This window comes from Lepidochelys olivacea, assembly GCF_965140295.1.
Source record: "Lepidochelys olivacea isolate rLepOli2 genome assembly, chromosome: 3".
NCBI classification, from domain to species: domain Eukaryota; kingdom Metazoa; phylum Chordata; order Testudines; family Cheloniidae; genus Lepidochelys; species Lepidochelys olivacea.
In genome coordinates, this window is record NC_140413.1 from 129739508 (window position 1) to 129752777 (window position 13270).

Here is a 13270-nt window from a genome sequence, read left to right on the forward strand (position 1 = left end):
GCCAAGGACTACTGGACTTGCTGGTTCTCAAGGGAGGGGGTAGACAAGGCCCTGCCTGTGGGCCTTACACACTCTGTGGTCCTCTCTCAAGTTCAACTTTCTCTCTGGTTGCCTGGAGAAGGAAACCTCTCTCCTGCAGCCTGTCCATCACCCTTTGCCTGACTTCTGAGTTCCTTTTAACCAGCTCTTCCAGTTGCAGCATCTTCAGGGGCCCATAGGGGAAGGGCTACCTGGGCCCTGTAATTACCCTTTAACCCCTTCAGGCCCAGTGTGAGGTTTGTATACCCCACCACATCGTCCCACCAGGTATTTTCTAGGATACCCACTTAATTGCATTTGCCCCAACAGTTTTTTATTCTCTGAAACATTGTTTAAAATAGTCCTTTGAAGCTCATAACGCTTCCCAGGGTTTACATTTGCTACGTCTGCCCCTAGATCTTTTGCTAAAAGTGTAAGGACAAACCATACAAATTATGCCTTGATCTCTAGTCCCTCTTGAAGGATATAATGGACAGCCTGATATACTTTGCTTGAATGATGTTCTACAAAAGTCATAAGTTGCCAATGGTTATGAACACAGACATAGCGGGATTCACTATCCTGACAGTGTTAGACAGCACAGACATGGCACTCTTTGCAGAGAACTATGGAGCTAACTGAAAGTAAGACATCAGTCTACTTTAGAGAATGCACATCATCCTCCTCCCACTAAAGTCAAAGGGAAATTACATACATAACACCCCCCTGAGCAGATGTCTTATATCTTCATTATTAATGCTACTGACTATTAGAAACTCTATTGACTACAAGTCTGAGCAATATATAATTATACAAAAAGAACAGGAGTACTTGTGGCACCTTAGAGACTAACAAATTTATTAGAGCATTAGCTTTCTTGGGCTACAGCCCACTTCATCGGATGCACAGAATAGAACATATAGTAAGAAGATAAGTTGGAAGTTACCATACAAACTGTGAGAGGCTAATTAGTTAAGATGAGCTATTATCAGCAGGAGAAAAAAACTTTTGCAGTGATAATCAAGATGGCCCATTTAGACAGTTGACAAGAAAGTGTGAAGATACTTAACTTAGGGAAACAGATTCAATATGTGTAATGACCCAGCCACTCCCAGTCTCTATTCAAACCCAAGTTAATGGTATCTAGTTTGCATATTAATTCAAGCTCAGCAGTTTCTCGTTGGAGTCTGTTTTTGAAGCTTTTCTGTTGCAAAATTACCACCCTTAAATCTTTTACTGAGTGGCCAGAGAGGCTGAAGTGTTCTCCTGCCGGTTTTTGAATGTTATGATTCCTGATGTCAGATTTGTGTCCATTTATTCTTTTGTGTAGAGACTGTCCAGTTTGGCCAATGTACATGTCAGCGGGGCATTGCTGGCACATGATGGCATATATCACATTGGCAGATGTGCAGATGAACGAGCCCCTGATGGAGTGGCTAATGTGATTAGGTCCTATGATGGTGTCACTTGAATAAATATGTGGACAGAGTTGGCATCAGGCTTTGTTGCAAGGATAGGCTCCTTAGTTAGTGTTTTTGTTGTGTGGTGTGTGGTTGCTGGAGAGTATTTGCTTCAGGCTGGGGGGCTGTCTGTAAGCAAGGACTGGTCTGTCTCCCAAGATCTGTGAGAGTGAGGGATCATTTTTCAGGATACGTTGTAAATCTGTGATGATGCGCTGGAGAGGTTTTAGTTGGGGGCTGAAGGTGACAGCTAGTGGTGTTCTGTTATTTTCTTTGTTCGGCCTGTCCTGTAGTAGGTGACTTCTGGGTACTCTTCTGGCTCTGTCAATCTGTTTTTTCACTTCAGCAGGTGGGTATTGTAGTTTTAAGAATGCTTGATAGAGATCTTGTAGGTGTTTGTCTCTGTCTGAGGGATTGGAGCAAATGCGGTTGTATCGTAGAGCTTGGCTGTAGACAATGGATCGTGTGGGGTGTCCTGGATAGAAGCTGGAGGCATGTAAATAAGTAAGTATAGCGGTCAGTAGGTTTCTGGTATAGGGTGGTGTTTATGTGACCATTGCTTATTAGCTGTCATAAATATAAAGGGAAGGGTAAACCCCTTTGAAATCCCTCCTGGCCAGGGGAAAGCTCCTCTCACCTGTAAAGGGTTAAGAAGCTAAAGGTAACCTCGCTGGCACCTGACCAAAATGACCAATGAGGAGACAAGATACTTTCAAAAGCTGGGAGGAGGGAGAGAAACAAAGGGTCTGTGTGTCTGTCTATATGCTGGTCTTTACCGGGTATAGACCAGGAATGGAGTCTTAGAACTTTTAGTAAGTAATCTAGCTAGGTAAGTGTTAGATTATGATTTCTTTAAATGGCTGAGAAAAGAATTGTGCTGAATAGAATAACTATTTCTGTCTGTGTATCTTTTTTGTAACTTAAAGTTTTGCCTAGAGGGGTTCTCTATGTTTTTGAATCTAATTACCCTGTAAGATATCTACCATCCTGATTTTACAGGGGGGATTTCTTTATTTCTATTTACTTCTATTTTTATTAAAAGTCTTCTTGTAAGAAAACTGAATGCTTTTTCATTGTTCTCAGATCCAAGGGGTTGGGTCGGTGGTCACCTATGCAAATTGGTGAGGCTTTTTATCCAACATTTCCCAGGAAAGGGGGGTGCAAGTTTTGGGAGGATTGTTCATTGTTCTTAAGATCCAAGGGTCTGGGTCTGTAGTCACCTAGGCAAATTGGTGAGGCTTTTTACCAAACCTTGTCCAGGAAGTGGGGTGCAAGGTTTTGGGAAGTATTTTGGGGGGAAGGACGCATCCAAACAGCTCTTCCCCAGTAACCAGTATTACTTTGGTGGTGGTAGCGGCCAGTCCAAGGACAACGGGTGGAATATTTTGTACCTTGGGGAAGTTTTGACCTAAGCTGGTAAAGATAAGCTTAGGAGGTTTTTCATGCAGGTCCCCACATCTGTACCCTAGAGTTCAGAGTGGGGGAGGAACCTTGACATTAGCATAGTAGTGTCCAGGAAATGGACCGCTTGTGTGGATTGGTCCAGGCTGAGGTTGATGGTGGGATGGAAATTGTTGAAATCATGGTGGAATTCCTCAAGGGCTTCTTTTCCATGGGTCCAGATATGAAGATGTCATCAATGTAGCGCGAGTAGGGGTGTTAGGGGACAAGAGCTAAGGAAGCGTTGTTCTAAGTCAGCCATAAAAATGTTAGCATACTGTGGGGCCATGAGGGTACCCATAGCAGTGCCGCTGACTTGAAGGTATATATTGTCCCCAAATGTGAATAGTTGTGAGTGAGGATAAAGTCACAAAGGTCAGCCACCAGGTTTGCCGTGACATTATTGGGGATACTGTTCCTGATAGCACATGTTGTCAAAAGACAACTCATTCAAGAGGAGGACCGGAAAACTGATTATAAATACATACACATTTAAAGAAGACAAAACTGAAAATTATCAGAAAAATTCCTTGGAAAAAGAACAAACTAACTAACTTGAATCACATGTGCAAACTGAAAAGGTGTGGTGCACTGAAAACTGTGTTAAATTGTAGACCGTCACTTCAAATTTCAAGGTGGGGTCCTCATCCTACTTGTAGACGAGAGCACTCTGCAGGAAAGTGTGCAAAGCTGGACCCAAAACCGGTCAATTTTACAAACAGACAGCTAGAGTAGGTGAGGTGAGTTGTGCCCCTCTGTTTTAGGAACCAGCCTGCTTTGTGTCTCTCTATTCTTGGGATCTTGCAGGTTATCATTCTAAGAAATAAAACAGTGTTATGGTGCTATCTGCCAGCAACAGTATTTCATGTTTTTTATCTAACTCCTCTGTGTGCATGCCATGACACAATCAAAGGTTCCACATTCCCCAAAGAAAGTTCTCAAAAGTTTAATTTTTTTAAAAACACAACTTATATAGGTACATTTTTTAGGAAGGAAAGTAGCACTAAATAAAGCATAGAATTGAAAATATAATGCAACTTACAAGTTGACAAAGAAAATAATATATTGACTAGATATAGCACTAGTTAGCTATACGAGGTAATATTATGAAGAATCTGTATGTTGATTGTTCACCTTAAGATTGGTTTACACTTACCAAGTTTTTTTTTATTGGTAGGTTTGCAGCTTTCTTTCTTGAAAGACTCAGTACACAATGGAGAATTTGGCAACAGAGAGCAACTAAAGATAAAAATCGAGAAAATTGCATTAGATACAATCTTCATATTAGAATAAGATATTATACGTTATATTTTTGACAAGAAGGGGTGAATATCAACAGAGGGAAAATTATTTTTTGTAGTGACCCAGCCACTCCCAATCTTTATTCAGGCCTAATTTGATGGTGTCAAATTTGCAAATTAATTCCAGTTCTGCAGTTTCTCGTTGAAGTTTATTTTTCAAGTTTTTTGTTGAAGAATGACAACTTTTAAGTCTGTTATTGAGTGTCCAGGGAGATTGAAGTGCTACTGGTTTTTGAATGTTACAAATTCTTGACGTCTGATTTGTGTCCATTTATTCTTTTGCGTAGAGACTGTCCAGTTTGGCCAGTGTACAAGGCAGAGGGGCATTGCTGCCACATGATGGCATATATCACATTGGTAGATGTGCAGGTGAACAAGCCCTTGATGGTGTGGCTGATGTGGTTGGGTCCTACGATGGTGTCCCTTGAATAGATATGCGTGTTATGCTATACAAAGCACATGGGATCTTTTATGAGAGAGAAGGTAAATATGCCATATTTACTGAAAATACAACATTTAGCATATGCTTTTCAGTCACACACACATACACATCATGCACACAGTCCTGCCAGTTGATGTTTTTATAGTTACCAGTCTGGAGTCTGGATCAATCTAGTGGCCAGCCAGATTGGTTGCAGAGGGGAGCCGGGCTTTGTCGGTCGCGATCTGATGCTCCTGGAGCAGTGGCAAGACAAACCCAAAATCCCATGGCAAAGCACCCTATTCTTACAGTTCTTTTTCTCTGTTGAAGTCTATGGATTTTGCTGTGTGCTCTGTTGATATTCACCCCTTCTTGTCAGCTGTTGGGAATGGGCTACGTCCATCCTAACTGAATTGGCCTCGTTAGCGCTGACAGCCCCAGCCCCTTGGTAAGGCAACTCCCATCTTTTCATGTGCTTATATTTATACCTGCTTACTGTAATTTCCACTCCATGCATCTGATGAAGTGGGTTATATCCCACGAAAGCTTAGGCCCAAACAAATTTGTTAGTCTCTAAGGTGCCACAAGGACTCCTCATTGTTTTTACTGATACAGACTAACATGGCTACCCCTCTGAATCCAGAGCAAAAGTGATCTGAGGAGAAGGGGGAAGGAATTGAGACCAACCCTTCAAAATACAAGCTAGTTAGCTCACTAGGTACGTAGGCAAGTACGAAAGGTAATTAGTTTGTAGTTTTGAACAGAAAGACACACTAACACTCTGTCTCAGGACGAAGCAGTAGAGAAGGAACTGAGGGTGGTTTGACTGCACAGCCCTATATAGTCCCAGTGCGGGGCAGGAGGATGTGTAGGGTGCACTCATGGGCCAAATGGGTACTATTACCAAAAATCTCAGATCAAAAGTGCATGGAATATAAACACGCCTGAAGTGGAGCACCTATGGGGACACTACTAGAACCATCAAATATTTGAAACCATCCCATACCTTGCAATAACTGAAAGCCTCTTCTCCTTTCCACGTAAGAGAAAATCACTCTGCTGAGATCTCATCAAAGCAGCAAGGTTAATCTCCAGCAAAGCAATTGTATTTTCAAACATTGAGGTAAGCAAGCAGAAAACCTGCAGTGACAAGACCATGATGTAACATTCCCCTCCTCACTTCAAATTAAGCTATAACTCTAGATAAACATTATTGATGATAGCAGAAAGTGAGGGATTATTCATGAAAACATTAAACATTCATGAAAACTGCTAATAAACCAGTAACTGATTTTATTTGGGTGGCTCTAATCCATCTAACAAACGGTTAAGACGTACTCAAGAGAGCAGCATTGTCTTCCTAAACATATGTTCAAACTAGTTAAGGAACTTAATTGCTTCCCAAACAGGCCTGCATACCCAGGGTGAAGTGTGAACTCTAACCCCCTCTACAATCCTGATACCACAAAAGTAGCATGAAAAGGAAGTGTATCGAGGAGGAAATTCCACGGGTCTTCAAGGAAGTGAATTTATATTAAGATCCTGAGCTGCAGGGATGAGTGAGCAGAAGTCATTTTTAAAACAAAAACGCTCCTGTTTTTAAGTAGGAATAAGGCCCTTGGCTCAGCTCACAGTCCTGTGGGCAACAAGCACTGAAGCAAATAGGCCACATCAGCAGCAAAACTCACATGCCCTAAGCAACCGGCCATGAACTTTCTTGACGATGCGGTGCACCAGCTGCCACACTATCAAATAACTTTCAGAGCTCTTTCAAAAGGATTGGGAGGGAAAGAGAGAGGAAGTCTTCTCATGTCTTCTTCCACCAGAGCACCTGCACCATTTGTTGTTCGTGACATAACTATCTGAAGTTCAAATAAAAAACTAGAAAAATCTATTTAGGTTTTTGTTACTAATAATAGTATATATGTGGTGGGGATTTTAAAGTTACTCATTGACTATACAGTAGAATCATCAGCCACCTTCAGGAAAAGTACTATACAACTCACAGCAAGTAAAACAAAAATGTATTTAGCATGCTTTCAATATTTTGATAAGAAAACTTTAGAAAATAAAGCAGAGAAGTTTAAAAATAATTGAACAGTATTTGCACTGTTCACCTGAAAGTTACTGAATACTTAATAACTTGTTTAACAAACACAGTAATTGTGTACTACTTACCTTCCCATTAACTGCCTTCCTCATTAATGCGCATGATCCAGCGAACTGAATACTGAGGCCACTGTAATCTTTACCAGAAAAATTGTAAAATGGTATTGTCCCTTTTTTAACAGGAAATATAATTAAATCAGAGAAACTTTTGGGTGCAAATCAGTTCTATACTAATTTTACACCAGTGTAACTCCATCGTCTTCAGTAAAGATATTCCCAATTTCCATCAGTAAAAGTGCAACGTGAACAAAGCCCTTATGTCTGATAATCACAAATAAATGATAAAATTAGATGCAGATTCATTACATAACAGTGTGCTAGTGCAACTGATCAGCACAACTAGGAAAAGGGACAGCATGCGAATTATAATCATGTATTGACCAGGAGCCCTGGCTTTCAGCCCTATGCAACCATTTTTGCATACCAATCCCTACAGCATTCACATCAGATCAGAGGGAAAAAATAAATACTTATGAATTCTATCAAACTGTAATTAAATATTTTATGATCATACCTTTATAATGTAAAACAGCTTCTAATTCAAAGTTTGCCAAGTTAATTATGAACAAACCAGCAGAGCTTCCTATCCACAAACATCTGGCATTTACAGCAGGAAAACTAATTGTAAAAGGAAGAAAAAAAGAGTTATCTGTAGGTTTTCCTTTTTATCACTTAAGATACACACAAATTGCTTTGTTCAAGCATTCTATTCCCCATTCCACCCCATCCCACCACCACACAAACAAAGAAAAATTGCATCCCAGAAAAATGAAACTGGGCATTACAATGTTAAATGGAGATATTTTTGAAAATACAAATAATTAGAAAAGCTGACAGGCTTTGAGAAGTAAGAACAGAAATATCTATGATTTTCTGTAACTGCTCAAAATGTTTAGGTTCTGAAAGAGAAGCCAAACTATTCATATTACAGTATAAGCAAACAGAAAAGATGGATGGGAAAAAGCAGATGATGTTTTTAATATGGACTTTTTATTTCTATTTATTTGTTTCTTTTATGGTAGTGAATCAACATTTACTATAATTCCTGAAATATAACAAAAAGAAAAGGAGTACTTGTGGCACCTTAGAGACTAACAAATTGTTAATTTTTTTGTATTTCTAAGATTTTCCCCTAATATATTTTCATTTTTAAGTCTTCCTCCTACTCCGATTACTATGACTGGGCTGTTTCTCATCTGGTGGAGTGACATCCTAAGAGTAGAACTGGTCAGAAATTTTCCATTGGAAAATGCTGATTTGATTAAATTGAAATGTTCCACAGGAACATGCCAGTTCCGTCAACATTTTCAGTGGAAGCCAGATAGGCTGGCCAGCTGGCATACCTGATCTCCCTCCCGCCTGCCCACTTGAGTAGGCAGGCTGGCAGAAAATTAGGATCCCCAGCTAGCCTACTCCCCAGTTGCCCACCTAGTGGGCATGCTGCCCGGCTCCCCAGCTGCCCACCTGGCAGGCAGGCTGCCCCAGAATTCTAGCTGGCTGGCTTCTGGGTGGGCTCCCTGTTTTTCTATATTATACAAACTATTAAACAAAATACCAGTTAGACCAATTACAAGTGACCAGTTAGAATACCGGCTGAACAAACCAAGTACCAATTAAAAACAATTAGAATATCAATTACTAATTCTAATACCAAGCAGCCATTACAGTACTAATTACCCATTAGAAATTTATATAAAAATATATAATATAATCATAAAAATATTTATATTATGACATGGCAAAATACTCAAACATTTTGACTTTTATATTATATTATAAACATATATAACTAAACTCTAATTGACAGTCAAAACCAAATGATTTTGATAGTATTGAAACAAAATGTAGATAATTGAAATGACATTTTCTTTTGAGATTTATTTGAAACCGAATTAGGGGATTTCGTTCTGCAGGAAGTTTCAAAATGTCTTTTTTTTTTCTGTTCAGATTCTTAATATATATATATAGAGAGAGAGAGAGAGAGAGACATTTTGGAATTCCTCACACCACGGGAATTTCAGTTTCCAAACAGGTTTACCTAACAGAGATTTGTGAATGCTACTGTCAAACTACAGGCAGGCAACCATCAGTTTCTCTTTCACAAAGTTCTCCAGTACACAACCTATATGATCTCCACTGATCCTGTGACCAACAGTCCTGGTATTACTCCCTAATTCAGATATCTAGTATCCTGTCATGATTTTGTTCTTACCAAGCAACTACGGTGTTCTGCCAAATTTCCTGAATTCTTTTGTTTATTATTTAGGATATTTTCTATGTACACATATATAACGTTCATTTACAAATAATTCTTAAGTATTAATATAGCTGCATACACTTTAGTGAACCACAGTAAATGCAAGACCAATTAAGGAGTACAGAAAGTTGTCATATTTGCATTGTGACAGCCAATAAAATAGGGGCGAGAACTATACCCTGTGAGAAAAATATTTTCATGCTGAGCGCGCCAAACTGGGTTTAAAATGGAATTTAAAATAAAGAATACAATTTCACCACTTGACAGTGCTAAACCAAAATAACACAGTAAGCTTTTTAATTATTGCATTTTGCAATAATTGAGAGGAACAATGTAAAATCTCTCTATAAAAAGAATATATGGAAACACTATGCATATTCATATAACACCTTAATTTTACCCACCTATAATGTGAACCCAGCAAAGATAATTTAACCTAAGAAATCTTTGGACATAATCAGGGTATGAAAAGAGAACTGGCATGAATAAGGAACAAAGCCAGAACAAACCTAGAAAGTCCACATTTGTGTTAAGGAAATTTTATAAAATGAAATCCACTACTCAAACACACAAGGCAAGGGACCAGCCTGATCTGTTGCAATTTCAGCCACTACTCTTATGGAAAGAGCTATAATTGAACTATGAGACAATCCCGAAGAGTGAGAAATGTGCTTAGGAAAAATATAAAAACTTGTTTTTGACAAAGACTAACAATGTTTTGATGTCAAAATAAACAAACACCTGGATCAACATTTTTTAAAATTTTATTCCAAATAAAAATCAATAGACGTTTTAGGCACTGCTTATGAAATAAGGGCTTGTCAAGGTTCCTCCCCCACTCTGAACTCTAGGGTACAGATGTGGGGACCTGCATGAAAAACCTCCTAAGCTTATCTTTACCAGCTTAGGTCAAAACTTCCCCAAGGTACAAAATATTACACCCGTTATCCTTGGAATGGCCGCTACCACCACCAAACTAATACTGGTTACTGGGGAAGAGCTGTTTGGACGCGTCCTTCCCCCCAAAATACTTCCCAAAACCTTGCACCCCACTTCCTGGACAAGGTTTGGTAAAAAGCCTCACCAATTTGCCTAGGTGACTACAGACCCAGACCCTTGGATCTTAAGAACAATGAACAATCCTCCCAACACTTGCACCCCCCCTTTCCTGGGAAATGTTGGATAAAAAGCCTCACCAATTTGCATAGGTGACCACAAACCCAAACCCTTGGATCTGAGAACAATGAAAAAGCATTCAGTGTTTTACAAGAAGACTTTTAATAAAAAATAGAAGTAAATAGAAATAAAGAAATCCCCCCTGTAAAATCAGGATGGTAGATATCTTACAGGGTAATTAGATTCAAAAACATAGAGAACCCCTCTAGGCAAAACCTTAAGTTACAAAAAAGATACACAGACAGAAATAGTTATTCTATTCAGCACAATTCTTTTCTCAGCCATTTAAAGAAATCATAATCTAACACATACCTAGCTAGATTACTTACTAAAAGTTCTAAGACTCCATTCCTGTTCTGTCCCCGGCCAAGACGACTACAGACAGAGCCACAAAAACCTTTGTTTCTCTCCCTCCTCCCAGCTTTTGAAAGTATCTTGTCTCCTTATTGGTCATTTTGGTCAGGTGCCAGCGAGGTTACCTTTAGCTTCTTAACCCTTTACAGGTGAGAGGAGCTTTCCCCTGGCCAGGAGGGATTTCAAAGGGGTTTACCCTTCCCTTTATATTTATGACACGCCCCCCAAATCTCAGCTAGGGTGAAACACTGGCTGGGATTTCTTCCTGGAGCTCTAGGAAAACAGAGTTAATAAGACACATGCATCTCTAAATATACTACCAAGTACATAAAGACTAACAATATTTTCCACATCTCAAGGACGATTTTAACCAGTTGATTCTGGGAAACTTTCACGGGAGAGTGCATCAGCCACTTTGTTAGAAGCTCCTGAGATGTGTTGGATGTCGAAATCAAAATCTTGGAGAGCTAAACTCCACCGAAGAAGTTTTTTGTTAGTTTCTTTGACAGTGTGAAGCCACTTTAGTGCAGCATGGTCGGTTTGCAGGTGGAAACGCCGTCCCCAAACATATGGGCGTAGCTTTTCCAGAGCGTAGACAATGGCATAACATTCTTTTTCAGTGACTGACCAGTTGCTTTCCCTCTCAGACAGTTTTTTGCTGAGAAACACTACAGGGTGGAATTCTTGATCAGGTCCTTTCTGCATTAAAACTGCTCCCACACCACGCTCGGATGCATCTGTGGTTACTAGGAACGGTTTGTCAAAGTCTGGGGCCCTTAGTACAGGGTCAAACATGAGTGTCGCTTTAAGCTTGTTAAAGGCCTTCTGACACTTTCCAGTCCACTGAACAGCATTTGGCTGTTTCTTTTTGGTTAGGTCTGTCAGTGGGGCAGCGATTTGGCTGTAGTGCGGTACAAATCGTCTGTAATAACCGGCCAAGCCTAAGAAGGATTGAACCTGTTTCTTTGACTTTGGGACAGGCCACTTTTGGATAGCATCCACTTTGGCCTGTAGGGGGCTGATAGTTCCTTGACCCACCTGGTGTCCAAGGTAAGTCACTCTGTTTAGGCCTATTTGACACTTCTTAGCCTTAACAGTTAGTCCTGCCTCCCTTATGCGCTCAAGGACTTTTTGTAGATGTTCCAGGTGGTCTGCCCAGGAATCCGAAAATATGGCCACATCGTCAAGGTAGGCGACTGCATATTCTCCTAATCCCGCTAGGAGACCATCTACAAGTCTTTGGAAAGTGGCGGGTGCATTTCGCAGCCCGAAAGGGAGTACATTAAATTCATACAGCCCGAGATGTGTGATGAAGGCTGACCTTTCCTTGGCAGATTCATCTAGCGGTACCTGCCAGTACCCCTTGGTTAAGTCCAAGGTAGAGATGAACTGGGCCCTTCCCAGTTTCTCTAATAGTTCATCTGTGCGTGGCATGGGATAGTTGTCTGGGCGAGTTACAGCATTTAGCTTACGGTAGTCCACGCAAAAACGTATTTCCCCATCTGGTTTGGGAACTAGAACCACTGGAAATGCCCATGCACTTTCAGAGGGGCGGATTACACCCATCTGTAACATATCCTGGATCTCCCGTTCTATAGCAGTTTTAGCTTGAGGAGACACCCGGTAAGGTTGGACCCTAATTGGGTGAGCATTACCTGTGTCAATGGAGTGGTATGCCCGTTCAGTCAGTCCTGGGGTGGCTGAGAACGTTGGCGCGTAGCTAGTGCACAGCTCCTGGATCTGCTGTCGCTGCATACGCCCAAGGGTCATGGAGAGGTTCACCTCTTCCACACCACCAGCACATTTCCCTTCGTAGTAGACACCTTCAGGCCACTCAGCGTCGTCTCCTCCCTGGGCTGTAAACTGACAAACCTTTAATTCTCTGGAATAAAAGGGCTTTAGAGAATTAATATGATACACCTTAGGCTTTCGGTTGGAGGTGGGGAATGCTATGAGATAATTAACAGCTCCCAGGCGCTCCTGGACCACGAATGGCCCTTCCCACGATGCTTCCATTTTATGGGCCTGGAGCGCCTTTAAGACCATGACCTGGTCTCCTACTTTGAAGGAACGCTCTCTGGCATGTTTATCATACCAGGCTTTTTGCTCTTTTTGAGCATCCTGTAAGTTTCCTCTAGCAAGGGCTAAAGAGGTTCGGAGGGTGTTTTGTAGGTTGGTTACAAAGTCCAGAATGTTAGTTCCTGGAGAAGGTGTAAATCCCTCCCATTGCTGCTTCACCAACTGCAATGGCCCCTTAACCTCACGGCCATATACAAGTTCAAATGGGGAAAACCCTAAACTGGGATGTGGTACAGCTCTGTAGGCAAAGAGCAACTGCTGCAATACTAGGTCCCAATCATTGGAGTGCTCATTTACGAATTTACGTATCATGGCCCCCAAAGTTCCATTAAACTTCTCCACCATGCCATTTGTTTGATGATGGTAAGGAGTGGCAACCAAGTGATTTACCCCATGAGCTTCCCAAAGGTTTTTCATAGTTCCTGCCAGGAAATTAGTCCCTGCATCTGTGAGGATGTCGGAGGGCCAACCTACCCTGGCAAAAATGTCTGCTAGTGCCTGGCACACACTTTTAGCCCTGGTGTTGCTTAGAGCTACTGCTTCCGGCCATCGGGTGGCAAAATCCATGAAAGTCAGTATGTACTGCTTTCCTCTG

The 13270-nt window shown here is 41.0% G+C and overlaps 1 protein-coding gene across 1 annotated transcript in view; it reads right to left on the reverse strand.

The window, feature by feature from the left end:
- WDR27 (WD repeat domain 27) overlaps positions 1–13270 on the reverse strand; it is a 189381-nt gene that overhangs the window by 138846 nt on the left and 37265 nt on the right. Inside the window, exons 10-13 of the mRNA XM_084622670.1 lie at positions 7324–7427; positions 6819–6886; positions 5647–5780; positions 4075–4157 (exon numbers count right to left, since the gene is read on the reverse strand). Coding sequence (XP_084478796.1) covers positions 4075–4157; positions 5647–5780; positions 6819–6886; positions 7324–7427 — 389 coding nt within the window. The remainder of the gene's footprint in view (positions 1–4074; positions 4158–5646; positions 5781–6818; positions 6887–7323; positions 7428–13270) is intronic.